This window comes from Sminthopsis crassicaudata, chromosome 1 (assembly GCF_048593235.1).
Source record: "Sminthopsis crassicaudata isolate SCR6 chromosome 1, ASM4859323v1, whole genome shotgun sequence".
NCBI lineage: Eukaryota > Metazoa > Chordata > Mammalia > Dasyuromorphia > Dasyuridae > Sminthopsis > Sminthopsis crassicaudata.
Window position 1 is genome coordinate 333,909,995 of NC_133617.1, and position 18,219 is coordinate 333,928,213.

General features: G+C 35.2%; 1 protein-coding gene across 1 annotated transcript in view; it reads left to right on the forward strand.

The window, feature by feature from the left end:
- CTNND2 (catenin delta 2) overlaps nucleotides 1-10,325 on the forward strand; it is a 1,154,077-nt gene extending 1,143,752 nt beyond the window's left edge. Inside the window, 1 exon segment of the mRNA XM_074279123.1 lies at nucleotides 3,311-10,325. Coding sequence (XP_074135224.1) covers nucleotides 3,311-3,571 — 261 coding nt within the window. The 3' untranslated portion in view covers nucleotides 3,572-10,325.
- The last annotated feature ends 7,894 nt before the right edge of the window (nucleotides 10,326-18,219 follow it).

Genomic DNA, 18,219 nt, shown 5'->3' on the forward strand with positions numbered 1-18,219 from the left:
CTATAATATGAGCTATCTTACAACTTTATTTTGAGAAAAATACTTATTATAAAAGGAGAGTATTAACATTATTGATTTTTACATAGCTTAAGCCAAAAATAAAAACATAATGGAATGTGCTAGTTCAGGTTTCTAAGATCATAGAACAGAGCTGGAAAAAAACCTTAAAGACCATCCAATCCTATCCACTAAATTTTACAGTTAAGAAAAATTATTCCAAGAAAAATTAACAGGGGGAGTTTAAGATAAAAAGCAGGGTTTGAACTCAGATTCTGACTCTGTAGCCTCTCTACTAGACTATTTCTCACATTTAAGAACATTTTAAAATACTTGTCAAATGGAATTAACATAGTTTGACACTGCTGCCATGGGGGCTAAACACAGTCATCTGAGACAGTATCCTAAAACTTGAAAAAATAGGACTTTACAATGCAAACAGTTCAATCTTCATTCCATAGCGTCTTCTTTCTGAACACGCAGGATTTCAAAAGAATTGGTAAGTATGCCTCTTCACACATTTTTGAGAATATCTACCACTTATTTGTCAGGGCTCAAGATAGAGCTCTGGATTTAAAGTAAAAAAGATCCAAGTTCAAATGTGGCCTCAGATAATTTCTATGTGACTCAGGGCAACTCACTTAACCCTGTTTATACTCAGTCAGTGAAAGATTATTATTGCTGTCTTTTGTATCTATTTTAAAATAATTAAAACTGTTTATTGAAAATACTTAATAATTCAACTAATCTTCCTCCCCATCTCTTCATAATTAGTGAATTTTTACTCTATTTATTTTTTTTAATGGCCTATGGGCCAGGGACTCACGCAATAGGATGTAAAATAGGTTGGAAAAGGAAATGGCAAACCATTCTAGTATTTTTTTGCCAAGAAAACCCCAAATGAGACCACAAAGAGTCAGATATAACTAGACAACCACTATCACTTATCTGAGACAAATATCTTAGGCTTTTATATCATTCTGTTAGTCATTAAATAGGGCACTGATAGACACATTGGGGTAAAGTGATAAGCCCAGATTCAAACAGCCATTTAAGTATATGAGTCAGAATTGGAGTACATGGTCTTCCTGAGGATAAACCCAACAATCCTTCCAATCCACCACACTGCCTCAAGAGATTCACTATACCAGATTGTGTATAACCTTAATATAGAGTTGCGATCACAGCATTTCCCCTAAAGAGAGGCAATGGAAGCATGAATAAATCCATGTTAATAACATACTACATTAGAAGTCATTAAGTAACAGCTATTTAAAAACTTCTTATTTACCATCCCTCAAATTCCCCTCCAAAAAAATGTATTAACTTTTAAAAGCCCACTTAAATACATAAAAATTAAGCAGCTATATTAGACTTTGGGTAACTCTAAACTTGTGATTTGAACTCAGGCTTTGCCCATATGTAACATTTTTCTCTAACAATGGTTTCTAAGGTGTAATATAGTCATATCCACTTGAAACAGTAGGAATTTCATTGTCTTTACATTAAGCAGAAATATAGAGATCCACTGGCCTTAAACATGGCTCAGAGTTTCAATCTATATAGCTATCATCAGAATCAAGAAACTTGAACTTTAGATCTTTTAGCATCCATGCATTTGTCAGAATAGAGATGCTCTCTGCCAGAGCAAATTGTATCTCCCTACTACATCTCAGTAAAGGATCTTCATAAGTAGCTTTGCTCAAGAAGCCTTAATTTTCTTATCTGTCACTGAAAGAAGAGCAACCTTTAAAGTCTAGTCTAAGTCTAAATTGGTGATCTTGGGATCACTTAATGAATTAGAAAACTTTATATCCCACTTAGAGAGTTCATTAGATTTTGCCATTTGAAAGAACTAAAGAGATCAAGTGATTCAGCTCCTTCATTTTACAGAGGAATAAAATGAGGTACAAAAATGTGACTTTGTTACCTAGGATCATATCAGTCATAAAGTATAAATGCTGGATTTGAACCTGGCTTTTCTGTCTCTAAATCTACTGCTTCTTTTTCCTTCTCACTTTTCCTCTCATACTACTACTTCCCATTTAGTAAAGCAACTTAATCAGTGAAAGATTATTATTGTTATCTTTTGTGTGTACTTTAAAATAATTAAAACAATTTATTGAAGAATACTTAATAATCCAACTAATTTTTTCTTCCTCCCAACTCCTCATAATTGGTGAAGTTTTATACTTTTTATTTTAAAAATGGACTAGGGGCCAGGGATTCGTGCAATAGGAACTAGGAGCTAGGTACCTGGGCAGTGATGCAGGAAAACAGCCAGCAGGGAAGGAGATAGATTCATCTAATAGTGCTGAGAAAAAAAAATCCTAAGGCTCAGATACATATAATCATCCTTCTATCTTTACCTCTTTGTACCCTCTATCACTAGGCAAAATGAATGATGTTATACACACTGGTTTTGTGGTAGTCTTTGTGAATTATTTTGCCTTTCAAGGTGATTATCTCTTCATTTTTGGCTTGTTTTACCCATGTAAAAATGTGGATGTGTAAATGTGTCCATGGTGCACATTGCTTAAGGTCCTATTTCTCCCTAGGCATAGCTTTGGGGAGAAAAAAAAGACACTTTTTTTTTTCACTGAATCAGAATAAAAAATCCTTTTATTATTCCAAAGGGTTGAATATGTTGACTACATTTCCTGTTCTTATTGTGCACTTATCTGTGTATTTATTCAAAGGTTTTATGATGATGGTAAAGTCACTTTGACAAATGTGCCAGAATAGACCTCTCTTTCCTAGAATATAGCTGCTCTTCCATGCATATAGGAAACAGAAAAGTATTGATTCAGTCTCTTCACACTGGTAGGAAGCTGGATGAGGCAAACCATTAGACTTTTTACATCTTTGCTGTGTTTGCAAAATTCTGGGGATCATGCAGTATTGAATATTTCCCTAAAATGGGTAAGAAATGTAAATTAGGGTCTCGAATTTTATAGCCTCTAATCTGCTTCTCTCTGAGAGATAATTATTGTCAACACCTGAGTTCAAATCTAGTCTCAGACACTTAACATTTCCTAGCTGTGTGGCCCTGGGCAAGTCACTTGGCCCCAATTGCCTAAGCAAAAAAGAAAAAAAAAAAAGATAATTATTGTCAACAGTAGCATGAGAAAGCAAGAAGCTATTGGTGAAATTGAGAGAGGCTTGAAGGAGGAAGGAGGCTGTGTTATTGAGTCCATGGATGGCACAGACAGCCCGGGTCTCCTTTTCACTAGTGAAATGGAACATTCACTAATGTTGAGTTAAGTGTCAGAGAAAACAGATTAACAGGACTGGGTTGGTCTTTCCTCTGTAGGTTTCAGCACAGCCAGTCCCACAGGAGCCCAGTAGAAAAGATTACGAGACCTACCAGCCGTTTCAGAATTCCACTAGAAACTATGACGAGTCCTTCTTTGAGGATCAAGTCCATCATCGTCCACCTGCCAGCGAATACAACATGCACCTGGGACTGAAGTCCACTGGCAACTACGTCGACTTCTACTCCGCGGCACGTCCCTACAGTGAACTGAACTATGAAACAAGCCACTACCCAGCCTCCCCAGATTCCTGGGTTTGAGACTCGGCAAGAAGGAACAGCTCCAGGAACTGTGCATGTGCATGCATACACCACAAGACATTTTTTTTCCTGCAAATTTAGTTTGTAAAAGCCTGTTCCATAGGAAGGCCCTGATAACCAGTATGGAAACCTTGATTAAGAGATATTTTAGAAGGCTTAATGAGTTGAAAGTTAACTTGAAAGTCAATAGAATGAAAAAAAATCCTAAATATTATAGTGTGGGACAACTTTTACTGTTGGTCCTATAGAGTCTTAAAAAAAAACAAATGTGCTATTTTTTGAATGTGATAGAAGGAAGGAGGGAGGAAACAGCAGTGGATGATGGAACAAGAAGGTTATGTTAAGCACAAGAAACAGAATAGTTTACATACTTTATGGGGGACAGCTTCTCACACTTTGTTTACTATCTTCATTCATTGTGAATCTAGGCTTCAAGTTGCATTTGGGGTTCCTCTGTACAGCAAGATGTTTCTTGCCTTTTGTTAATGCATTGTTGTAAAGTATTTGATGTACATTACAGATAAAAAAACAAAAAAACAAAACCAAGTGCATTGTGTATATTACACCAATGCCACAGTGTTTCTTCATCTATGGTTCTAAATATTACTTAAATTTCAAAATTTTGAAGGATGTATGAATTTCCAGTTTTTTCTTTTCCCCAGTATGTTTTAACAAAGACAAAAAAAGGAATATTTAGCAGTATTGTTCGTTCTGATATGTGAATTTGTTTGTGGCAACTAACCAAGGCGTTCAGCAATTTCTGACAATTAACATACATCATTCCACACTCCTTGTCAACGAAGTGCTTTTTCACTGCCTAAAATTTTAGATGTAGATATTTGAAATAGATTTTTTTCATTTATACCAGTTTTCTTTATGATGATACAGTGTTAAAAGAAAATAAATTACAATTGATCTGTCATCCATATTTGCTAAGAATGTCTATTTCCAAGAATCTGTCATGCAAAATGCACATTCTTGCTTGTGTGTGTGTGTGCGTGTGTGTGCCCATGTATGTATAATAATCCGTGTGTGATTTTTTGATAGAAGTAATTTTATTTGCTGTTCTTCTTGTATAAGCTTTGTTATTTTCTTTTCCCCAGGATAAATTGACTTCAGTTTGTTCTTTCTGTACTGTATCCACTGTACTGACCATTGGTAACATGGGATCTTTGTCCTGATGACATGAAATTATGGGAGTTTTACCCATCCCCGTTCTTGGGCACCAATCCTTTAATACCCTCAATTCTTCCCACATTTTATCCTCAGCCCCTATTCACCCCCCATAGAGCCAAATCTGTAATTCTACTTTCTGGTCAGCTGCTTACATCTCCAGGGGAACTGGAAATTCTTCCATTTACACTCTTGAAGGGGCTTAATCCATCAACTCCTACTGTCCTCTGCCACCAGAATCTATTTTTTAATTTCATATGAAGTTAATATCTACATAGGGATTAATAGCAATGAGAAACAATTATTTTTCAAAAGTGTACCAAATTTTTTCTAACATTCCTTTAAATATTGCCACCCCTCTCTACATAGTTTGATTCAGCCAAGAGTCAGTAAACAATAGTTCCTTTTTTCCAAATTGTAATGCACTCAGAAGATATTTTACTCATCTACCCAGACTTTGGAAATAAAAAAGCTAATTTCTAAGAGAACAGCATAGACATAGCTTAAAATACTTATATGTTCTCCTGTCTTCTCTCAATTAGCTCAAATGTGAATTAGTACCTAAAAAAAATCACTTTTAAATTTTAACTGTACTGCAAAATTTGTGGTAGGAAACCTGCATTTCTGGGATCCTTCACTGTAATATTTCCATTTCATCCCCTTATTGTGCCTCCACCAGGCACTTCTCCCCTACCTCCCAACTTAGAGATATAGCTATATATATCCTAGGGGTCAGAACAACTTTTACACTTCACCAGTGTCATAGGACCAAAATAATACAGGTCATAGAGGCAGATATTGTGGTATAAACATGAGTTATCAGTTACCTAGTATTCTAGATTAATATTTCCAAAAAATAGACAGTAAAAACATTAACACGTCTCAGTAGTGAAGGGGAAATTAAATGCATGCAGTAAAAAGATGGTAGGGACAGCTGTATATGTAGGGAAGCAAAAAGCACTACTCCTAACAAGATCTCTATATTTTCTTTATGATACCGATTGTAAATATATAGCTTGCATTCACAACGGGACCAGGCACTCTTCCTCTTCCAGTGACCCTCAAGGAGCATGGGCTACAGTTAGCCACTGCTGTTGTGTCTCCCCTGGAGTAGCACCAGACCTAGTGAATGCACAAAAAGCATTTATGGTTAGTAGAGCCAACCCTTTTGCTCAAAGGTACATCTTAGGGGAAAAAATTGATTATTATTTTCTTCTTTTTTATTAAAATTTAAAAAAAAATAAGGTTGGGTTTTACTTGAACTGTTAAAATGGCCTTAGGGCCCATATAGGTTCCCTTAACAGTGAAGCCAGGTCAGCTGGTGACCTGTTCATTTCCTGAGATATATTGGATTAAATGCACCAAGTGACATGAAACCTTTGGTTTTGTTTTTTGTTTTCATTCTTCTGAAGCGACTGACTGTTATCTCTGAGAATAGCACCTCTCCCTTGAGTCCTGAGAAGCCTTTTAGATCTTGTGTTTTCCATCAAGGCCATACAAACAGAAATAAGGAAAAGCAAATATCATGTCTTGTTCTCTTCTGTCCCAATATTAGACCACAATGTGCCTATTGTATTTCAGGAGATAATTGGGATAGAGAATAAGGTCTTGATCAACTATATAAATCCATGCACTTATCCTTGCCTTATTAAGAGAGTGTGACTCAAGCAAGAACTGGTTAACCAGTGTTACCAGTTTGTCTGTATGTGGCCAGTGATTCCTAAACTAAATAATTATAACAGATGTGTCATTCACAGAAAATTCAAGCTGTTTATTTCCCATTTCCCCCCATTCAATATAATCACTCAGATCAATCCAAATATTCTGAGTACTTCTTTGGTCTTTGCTATCAAATCTATGCATGGGCTTAGAGATTTGAGAGACTAAATTTACTGAGTTTTTGCTAGCAGCTGTGTTTCACACTATATTTTTTTCTTTCAATAGCCAGTTTCTTTTGTCATAAAGTAAGGCACAGCTCAGAGATGCAGCTGTCTTCATTATTATATTCATTTCCCAGTTCAATATCTGAGGTGAAAAGGAAGGGGAACAGTTTCTGGATCAAATAAAATTGTCATTGGCTGAAGAACATAAATGATTGTTCACCAAGCTAATACATAACAGAATAATAGCATCCTAGTAAGAAAACATCTTTAGAAAGACAGAGGGCAGAGGGTACACTCAAATGCAGAGAGTGACTGTTAAGAATATCACTGTTTGGTATTGGTTCTCAGTCTTTTTGAGAACATATTCTAATGTGGCAACTTTGACAATAAACACATCAAGCAACCAAATGTCAACAGTAAGAATCAAGTTGACATAAGATGCTAAATCATACTTGACAGTGATTTATTTGTTCAAAGACCAGCTCAAATTGACATCTTCAATCAATAAAAGCTACTGTATTATAGAAAGCTTCTTTCTACTTAAAAAAGTCCGACATTTAAATTCGGTAGTCTTCACTCCCTCAAAAAAATCTCAATTTATTTAGTTTTTTTTTAATCACTTGCCTCTACTTCAGATTTTCTTCACCATATGATATTATCTCATTCATTCCCATGTATTTAGCCTTTTGGAAAGGTCAGATTTGGTCCTCACAAGTCACTTAATATTTGTACATATACACACAAACAGGAAGAGACAATGAAAGCAACCTCCCTGAATGAATGTTCCCTATTTACAGATAATTATCTTCAGGCTAGCATTGTCTGATCTTACCACCAAAATATGATAAATCTGAAAGATTCAGCTAACACATTTTACAGAGGGGACAGGGGAATCAATGTAGTCATTCCATCTATTACAATGCAAGCAATCCAGTCTGACCTAGAGCCCTACAAAGACAGCTGGAGAAATCAAAAGCAAATTCTTTTCACCATTTGGGAGTCACAGAATACTCAAAAGATAGTGCCATATTCTGAATATCTCACATAATGGCCAATATTTTTATAAGAACTGCATTTCACAGTCCTTTATATGAGATACCTTGGAATTAGCTTAAATTGAAGCAAAACCTTGGCAAATAAAAAACCACGTTTTGCAAATAATCATTTACAAAGTCCAAGCCTGCTTTTCACAGACTAGCAGCTTTAGAGACAGCTTTTTTTTTTTCCTACTCTTCACATTGTTGAAGCCACTTTTATTGTCCTACAGGAAAATAGACCTAATCACTATAGTGGATGGCAAAAGGGGAGCCAATTAAAGTCTTTTTTTTTTCCTCACTGAAGCATTGAGCAAATGCTATCCAGATGGCCCAGAAACCTTGTTTCATTCAGAGTTCTACAAATGGTATATCTACTCCACCGTCCAATTGCCTGAACATGGCAATGCTCAATTGGAATTTAAAAAAACACACTTTAATCAATTCACATTATCAGACCTCACTGACACTCTCAGTTCTAACTACATTTTGGAAACTACAAGTTTCAGAACTGTCAAAATTGAGCAATGCAATAGATAGGTTGAGAATCACTCACAATTAAGGGACTAAATTTTTCACATCAACTTAATAACCTTAAAATTCTATTATTCTATAAAGTCATAAAATCTGGGAGTGGGAGAAATATAGTAATAATCTAGTCAAATCCCTTCCTTTTATAAATGAGGAGAGGGAAGTTAAACAATTTATCTAAGGTCATATAGGGAATAAGACATTTCAGAATAAAATAGAACTCTGAACTGTTAGAGTTGTTTGCTCTGCCTCTTCAAGGATAGTAGGACCTATGCAAATCAGCACAGTTCATCCATCCAGCTATATTTTATTGGAGGGATTAGGTGGACAAAGAGGAGTACCATCTGGATTAATCTTTGAGGACTTTAAAAATCCAATACTTTGGAAAATAAAGAAATCTGATTCAATCTTTGCCATTAAACCAATGAATAAGATTTAAAAGGACCCATTCTTTTTAAAGTAAATTCCAAATCATAGTCTATAAAAATAAAGAGAAAATTTTCATTTGTAGGTCAAATAAAGACATCTATTTTAATCAGATGTTCACAATAATATCATCATGGCACTTATGATGAATAAAGGACAGTGTCAGTCTCTCTGAGTCAGGGGCAAATTGACAAATTAACACCACATAGAAGAATAAGCTAGTGTTAAAACACTATTGAGGTTTAACCTACCAAAATAATGGATTTATCTTTACTTAATTTGAGAAAGATTACATTAGAAAATATATATATGAATTTTGGGGACATTCATAAGGTATATTCAGCTCCATTTCTTTATTTACACATTGCTTATTTCTAATTAGGCAAAAGCCATTCAGATATTAGATATCTCCTCTTCCTTATCATTCTACCAATGATATTGGTAGGTATATACCAATAATATATTCTACCAATATATTGAAGAATATTAAGAAAGAAAGACTCATTTTTAGAGAACTCATATATCCTGATCTTCATAATATTTATGATTTCAGTCCTAATGAACCTGTTTCTTGAATGCAGGTATACTATGGATCTAAGTCACACAGACCTTATGAGTCTCATAAGATCTCTGTTGTGGCCCCCAAAAAACAAACAAAAAACAACAAATTAATAACAAGTATAAATAAATAAAAACACTGACCTCATGGTCAACTCTCTGATAATGAATCTCTCCCAACTTAGTCCAGTCATCTTAGTCTCTCTCCATATCAACATGAACTTGAGGGTTTTTCAGCCAGAGTTTGAACCATTGGAACCTTCAAAGTCACCTCCTTGCCAATCATAAAGCAATAGAGAACAGCTTCAATTAGAGGAGATGATAATACCTATGCAACTAGCTTAAAGGTGCCTGTTCCTGATGACTATCATCTGCAAAGGCTCATATATTTAGAATACTAAACCACTGGCCAACAGAATGAGCTTGATTCCCAGTGAGCCCAACTAGCAATCACTGGCCATAGAAGGGAATGAAGCTTTTGTATCAATTTGTCATAGTTCATAAGACAGATTGCTAGAAGTCATGAGGAGAGGAGCAGAAAGCATTTCTACTAGTACCAGGGACAGCATGGCATATTAGAAAGAACACTGACTAATTAGTAAGAGAACTGTGATCTACCCCTGTAACTGGCATTTGTTCACTGTATACCTAAGAAAAGTTGTTTCTAATCTCACAGAGACTGTTCTCTACCTGCAGAATGACAGGGTCGAAAATTCTCCTCACTCTAAAATGTAGTTGTGAATGATAGTGGGTGAGTAGCATCATCATGCACATTTTGGGCTATTATAAAGCCATCTAGGTGGCACATTAGATAAAGTACTGGACCAGGAATTCAAATACAGCCTCACTTGTCAGCTTAGCAAAGTGCCTGGCACATAGGTAGAATTATATTATAAATGATGTTTTCCCTTCCACTTCCCTGTGTAACCCTAGGCAAATCATTTAATTTCTATCTGCCTCAGCTTCCTCATCTATAAAATTGAACTAATAATAAGACCTCCCTCCCAAGATTGCTATGAGAATCAAAAGAGAGAATATTTGTAGAACATTTTGTAATCTTTATAGCACTATAGAAAACCTGGCTATTGTGAAAAACTATCCTTGAATCATATAGGATCTTTTAAAGTAGGTATTGTGCATTGGCTTCCTCTCTATTTCATCGAATTTAAGATAAATAACAAGATGTTAATTTTAGAGAAATGAGATGCAGAGTACTGTGGCTCTCTTTTTGCTGTTAGGATATCACTTATTCTTGGCACAGTTGGGTTGGCAAGAATTTAAATATAACACTTCCTCCCAAATGTGAAGACTGAAGTCTTCTGCTTATATAGAGTCATTTCAAGGGGACCTTGGAATGTGATGCTATCAATATGCCTAAAGTTGATCAACCAGAAAAGAGGTTTTGATTTCTTTAATTCAGAAAATTCTTAGTTACTCAACTAAGCCAGTGAGTAAAAGTGGAAACTGTAGTCAGGAACTGCCTGAGATAGTGTACCATAAATGGAAATTGCCCTTCTGTAGAGTAAGCCTTCTGACTCTTCCGCTGATGGTAATAGTTTTGTCAACTTTTTTTGCTTCATGTCCCTTGGAATCAAGTACAGACATTTATGAAGAAATGGCAGAATTTAGCCAAAAGCAACAAAGGAACTAACTAGAACCTATGGAGCTCACATTTATGGCCTTCAAGATTTTAATCTTCTAGTTAGAACTAAAAGGGACCCAAGTGGGGTCCCTTTAACAGATAGAGAAACTGTAATATTTACTAGTCACAGCCTGAGAAATTGCCATATTCTACCTTCAGTTGTTTTTGCTAGATAGGTATAGGTATAATAATAATTTGGTCTACAAATGGTAAAATTCAATGTTGTTAAATTTTACTCTTCCACCCCCTTCTTCTTCCCTAGCCAATTATTTAATTTTAAAAAGCACATCTTTTGTTAAGAGTTCTATATTCTTTATAATAATCCTTTTCCATAGTATAGAGGAGAAGTCAATATGCATTCAATTGGATCAAAGGCAAATAACCAGAGGAAGAAGACCTAAACGAGTTGTTCACCAAGTAACCAATCCTCAAAGTGTCCAGAGTTGACTGTACTCTAACATGGGACCCTTAACATGAAAATAGTCATCTAGAATAGCATCTGATGATCACATAAACTCCTGTCCCTTCAGTACACAGATAACTAAAAATTCTCCCTCTCCCCTAATTTTTACATTTCATGCTGGGGAAAGGGTGATCCAATAGGAAGTCTAAAGTAGCAATATAGAAGGTGGGAATTAGTGAGGAAGGATGACCATCCAAGACTCCTCTAGATTTCTTAATGATTCAGTTAGAATCCTACCTTCTACAGGAGGTCTTTCCAGGTTTACTTCTACCTCCCCTCTGAGATAAACTTCCATTTACATTGTCATTGTGGGTATATGTGTATGTGTGTAAACATGTGTAATTTTTTTTTTTGCATGATGTCTCCTCCATTGTATATGAGCTGGAAAAAAAAGGTTTTTTTTCTCTTTCTTTGTATTTCCAGCACTGACATTCAGTAAGCACTATATAAATTTTTGTCTAGTATCTAAGCTGCTCCCCCACAATTACCAAGCATTTTTCCCCTCACTTTGTTGGTCTCATTATGGTCTTGCTGAGAAACAGACAAAATTCTGAATACTTCTTATCCTCAGTACCTTCAAAGGTCTGTTCTCTGCAGATGCCCTACCCCAACTCTTGCCCAGTCCAATGTGTTTGCTTTTCCTCTATAACAGGGATGGAATTTTCTTCTCTTCATGAGGTTTTTTGGTTTGTTTGTTTTGTTCTGAGGGAATTTGTGTATGTGTGTTATACATTTGCCTTTTCAAAGTATTTCATAATCCCTCAAAGATGAAGAAGTACTTAAGGTATTTTAATCATTATGTCCTGCTTCTCAGTTGCATCCCAATGGAAGTGATAAATTAATATGGAGTATCTCCATGTTCCAAACAGCAAAAGCAAGGCACTAAGAATAGGTCTTACACAAAGCCATTCTGAGTCAGTATACCATAATGGCAATCAATATATCTATAGGATTATGAGGTTCATAAAACCCTTTTCATTCATTCCCTCATAAGAACTCTATGGATCCCTATCATCTCAGGTTTTAAGTTGAGAAAAATAAAGTGCATGGAGAAATAAATAAGTTTGTGCAGGTAGTGTCTCACAACCAGGAAGTGTCAGAGGTAAATTGTGAAAACAGGTTTTTCTTGACTCTAAGGCCAGCTTGCAAAGGCTACATAGAATGAAGTTTATTTGAAGGACATCTTTTGTTCTACCATGATAAATGATTTATTTATGTTGAACAAATTCTTGGAAATTTCTACTTAAGGGACAATAGATGACACAATGGATAAGAGCAACAGTTCTAAAGTCAGAAGGACCTGAGTTCAAATTTGACCTCAGACACTTAATAGTTCCTAGCTGTGTGATCCTGGGTAAGTTACTTAACCCCAATTTCAAAAGAAGGAAGAAAGGAGAAAGAAAGAGAGGGAAGGAAGGAGGAAAGAATGTAGAGAGGAAAGGAGGAAAGAAAGGAGGGAGGGAAGGAAGGAAGGAAGATGGGAAGAAGAGAGGGAAGGAAGAAAGGAAGGGAGAGAGGAAGGGAAAGAAGGAAGAAGGGAAGGAAGAAAGAAGGAAAGGAAGGAAGGAAGGAAGGAAGGAAGGAAGGAAGGAAGGAAGGAAGGAAGGAAGGAAGGAAGGAAGGAAGGAAGGAAGGAAAGAAGGAAGGAAGGAAGGAAGGAAGGAAGGAAGGAAGGAAGGAAGGAAGGAAGGAAGGAAGGAAGGAAGGAAGGAAGGAAGGGAGGAAGGGAGGAAGGGAGGAAGGGAGGAAGGGAGGAGGGAAGGGAAGAGGAGAGGAGGGAAGGAAGGAAGGAGGCAAGGAAGGAAAGATGAGAAGAAGGACACAGGGGAGAAAGAGAAGAAAATGAAATTTTTCTTCAATTGTACACACAGAAATTCAAACAATTCAATTCTTTTTTCTGCTAAAAATCATTCCTCTAAAATTTGACTATTTTCTTCTCGTATTTTTATAATAATTTATAAGTAATATTTTCAAAAAAAATTAGCTTACTTTCTCAAAATATCCCTTGCTTCTTTCCTTCCATTCATCTCCCCTCCAAGAGTGCCACATTCTTACTCATGCTTTCATCAAAAATGCCTATGTGTTCTCTCACAAATAAAATCAGTTCTAAACAATTAGAAAAATATGAATTGTTCATGACTAGGCTGAGCTAATATAATAAAAATGACAATTCTACCTAAAGTAGTCTACTTGTTCAGTGTCATATCAAACTGCCAAAATATTATTTCATGGAATAATAACAAAATTCATCTGAAATAACAAAAGATCAAGAATATTGAGGAAATTAATGGAAAAAAAATACAAGGGATGATGGCTTAGCAGTGCTAAACCTAAAACTATACTATAAAGTAGCAGTCATCAAAACCATTTGGTACTACCTAAGAAATAGAGTGGTGGATCAATGCAATAGATTAGGTACACATGTTACAATAAGTAAGGCCTATAGTAATCTAGTATTTGATAAACTCCAGCTTCCAGAATAAGAACTCATTATTTGACAAAAGTTGCTGGGAAAACTGGAAAATAACATGCTAGAAACTCAGCATTGACCTACATCTCACACCCCATACCAAAAGAAGATCAAAATGGATACGCAATTTTGGCATAAAAAAAGATACCATGAACCAATTAGGAAAACAAGAGATGATTTACCTATCAGATCTTTGGAGAAGGGAGAATTTATGACCAAAGAAAAACTAGAGGACATTATGAAAGGCAAAATGGACAACTTTTATTACATTAAGTTAAAAAGTTTTTGCACAAACAAAACCAACAGAAGCAAGATTAAAAGGGAAGTTTAAAGCTGGGAAAAAACTTTACAATCAGTATTTTTGATAAAGATCTTCTTTCTAAAATATATAAAGAACTATGTCAAATTTATAAGAATATACATCATTCCCCAATTGATAAATGGTCAAAGCTTCTGAACAGACAATTTTCAGATGATGAAATTATTTTTTATTAATTTTATAATTATAATTTTTGACAGTACATATGCATGGGTAATTTTTTTACAACATTATCCCTTGTATTCACTTCTTTTCCAAATTTTTCCCTTCCTCCCTCTACTCCTTACCCTAGATGACAGGCAATCCCATACATGTTAAATGTGTTATAGCATATCCTAGATACAATATATGTGTCAGATGATGAAATTAAAGCCATTTATAGTTATATGAGAAAAATGCTCTAAATCACTATTGATTAGAGAAATGCAAATTAAAACAATTCTGAGGTACCACCTCATACCTCTCATATTGGCTAATAACAAGAAAGAATAACAATAAATGTTGAAAGGGATGTGGGAAACTAGGACACTAATGCATTTTTGGTGGAGTTGTGAAATGACCTTACCCTTCTGGAGATCAATCTGGAACTATGCCCAAAGGGCTGTAAAACTGTGCATACCCTTTCCCCCAACAGTGCTATTACTGGGTCTGTATCTCTAGGAAAACATAAAAGAACAAAAAGGACCCACATGTGCAAAAATGTTTGTAGCAGCTGTTTTTGTGATAGAAAAGAATTGGAAAAAGAATGGATGACCATCAATTAGGGAATGGCTGAACAAGTTGTGGTACATAAAGATGATGGATATTATTGTTCTATAAAAAAATATTGAACTATCTGATTATAGAAAGGCCAAGAAAGATTTACATTAATGGATGCTGAGCAAAACAAGCAGAACTTGGAATATATTTATACAATAACAGTAAGAATGTGTGATGATCAACTCTAAAAGGCTTGTTTCTTCTCAATAGTTCAGTGATCCAAAGAAATCCCAATAGAATTTGGACAGAAAATACCATCTGCAGCCAGAGAAAGAACTAAGGAGAGAATATAAATTAACACATGCTTTGTTCACTTCTTTTTTCTGTTTTTTTCTTTTATCTCTCCCATGAATTTTCCTTTTTGCTCTGATTTTACTTTCCCAACATAATTAATAAAACAATGTGTATTAAAAATAAATAAACTAAAAAATTAAAAAGAAAAATAAATGATAAGCAGAATGCTCTCAGAAAATCTGCAAAGACTTCCATGAGCTGATGCAAAGTGAAATGTACTATGTATAAAGTAATAGCAACATTGTAAGACAATTAGCTGTGAATGACTTCACTATAGTTAGGAATACAATGACCAAGAAAACTCTGAAGGGCTTATAAATAAAAAATATCCATATCCAGAGAAAGAACTGATTATATCTGAATATAAAGTGAAGCATACTTTTTTAACTTAAAAAAAAACAAAGATGTCTACATGTAGCATAATTTTTTTAAAGATGAAAAAATAGGAATATTGGTAGGTAGTCATTGGTGCCTGTTTGCACATATTTTTAAATAAAATTGTTCATGATTTTTCCAATCATTTGATATATTTTTTCTATTTTTGATTCTTAAAAAATTGGTCCCTCAGCACTTACAGAATTGCTGCTTCTAGCCTGAATTACTGCTCTATGTAGTCAATTTGGTCTAGCTTTTCTTCCTGACAACTTCTAAATAACAATTTCCTCGCATTAGCTATATGAGAGAGTCATGTAGTACACTGCATAGAACACTGGACAGAGGGTCAAGAAGACAAGTTCAAATCCTGCCTCAGACTCTTATAAACTGTGTAATCCTGTATTAATCACTTAATCTCTCTTAGCTTCAGTTTTCTCATGTGTAAAATGGAAATATATGTGTGCTGGATATGTATCATCCACATTATGATTATATTGAGGATTATAAAAGATAATAATTAGCATAATAAAGCATTAAAATGCTTTATATATTTTACTGTTATTATTGCTATTTACCTATCTGAAGTAAATGCACTTCAGATACTGAAATGTTTGTGTCCAGATATGGCAGATTATAGAAGATATTAATTAGCATTAAAATGTTTAAATATTTTTTCATTGTTATTATCATTCACCTTCATATAGCACTTCAGATACTGAATGTTTTTGTCCATATATGGCAGTTACATTATCACTAATAATGAGAATTCACTTAAACTGTTCTATTTTTCCACCTGTAAATTGACCTCATCTTGTCAGCATCATCTGTAAATGTTCAGAAATGAGCTGATTTCATCAGTTTTCCTGTGTTTGCTTTCCTCTCTACTGCTTTCAGGGCAGCAAAATGATTCAGTGGCTAGAGCTCTCGCCTTGGAGTCAAGAAGACCTGAATTCAAATTTGGCCTCAGACACTACCTATGTGATTCTGGGCAAATCACTTAACCCCTGTTGGCCCTAATCTATTGTAGAAGAAAATTACCTGTTCCAGTGTCTTTGCGAAGAAAAAACACATGGACCATATAGTCCATGAAGTCATGGAGAATTGAACACAATTGAAAAACAATCACTGCTTTCCAGTGTTTGGAGCTGTGATGTTTTTCTTACTATTCAGCCTCCTCTACTACAATGTTTTATAAATGAGCAGGACCTTAGTCAAAGTCTGTCCAGTTTGGAAGAACTAGCCAGTGTTCATACTTCACAGGGAGCCTTTCTGATCTCTGGTCTGTGTCCTTGCCAAAATGAGGCATTAACACAGTTAAGACCATTATGGAGCTTTGAGATCCAAAGAATTATTCTGACTTCCACTTTCGATTTACAAAGCACTTTCTTCCCAAGGATACCATGGGCGGAAGAGAGCACAAGTTCCCTGGTGTGTGACTTAGAAAAGCTAAGGGACTTCACCAAATTGCATGGCTAAATGTCAAAGGCAAGATCCAAATCCAGGTCTTTACTGACTTCAAGATTAGTTCTCTTTCCACTAACCCCTCATTATTTATCGCTTATAACAGACATGACCCTTAATTGAGCAAAAAGGTCAGAATTATGGCTTTTAACCCCAAATCTGAAGGAAAGAAAAATATCCTATAAATTCTATTCTATTCACCATAGTGTTATACCCAGGGCAAGTAAGGGAGGTATCAGGGAGAAAGTGACTTTTGACCTAGATAGTAGGGGGGGGGGGATTTTGAGGACTTTTTAATGTAAAAATGGCTAAACATAAGAGAAAGACCTGTGGCCTTGAGACATAAGCCCTGTAAGAGGTAATGTACCAGAGTATCGAAAACCCAAGAGATCTTGGAGAACCTTAAGGCCACTTAAGCAGTTGTCCCTAAGGGGAATGATTCCCAAGCTGTGTGTCAAGGATGGGATAAGTGGGGGTTAGGGGAGATGATAGAAAAAGTATGACATTTGGTAGCTTCAGATTCTTGCTAATTAAATACCACATTCAATGCTCTCTCTATTGAAAGAAGACAAATTCTGTCAGTAAGCCATAAATTTCAACTCCCTGTGGAAAATCTCAGTTATCCCATGATGGTTTGTAGTTCTGCTAGTTCTGTTCCATCACCAATTTCTTCTATTTATCAATGAAATCAAAATTATGTGGTTCTTGTTTGATTTAATGTAATATAATGATAAGAATGTATTTCAGTTGAGAGACCTCAGGAAACCTGTGCTCCTTGCAATCACAGGATTTGATTTTTCTTGTGCACCATGATAAATGTGGAAATATGTATAGAAGAATTGTACATGTTTTTAAAAAAAAGTGAATTACTTACTGTTTAAGGGAGGGAGAAAAAGGAGAAAAAATTTGGAACAAAAGATTTTTAAAGGATGAATGTTTATCTTTTGAAAATAAAAAGCTATTTTTTAAACCTAGCATATAGATCAATGATATTCATTTCTCCAGTACCTTAGAAATGATAAAGTACCTTAGAAATGGAATCTTCTCCAAATTACAGAGACTTTTGATCCTTCTATCTTCTCTAAACACATCTCCACTTAAATTATTAGAGTGATGTAACTATTACCACATTTGTTTTATACAAATCACATACAGTTTAATGACCACTGGGAACCTTTCTGGTTAGCTTATCTCCATTCCTTGCTGCGCCTAATTTCAGATGAGGAACCTTTTGCAGCAAATGAAAAACTGCAGCCTGAT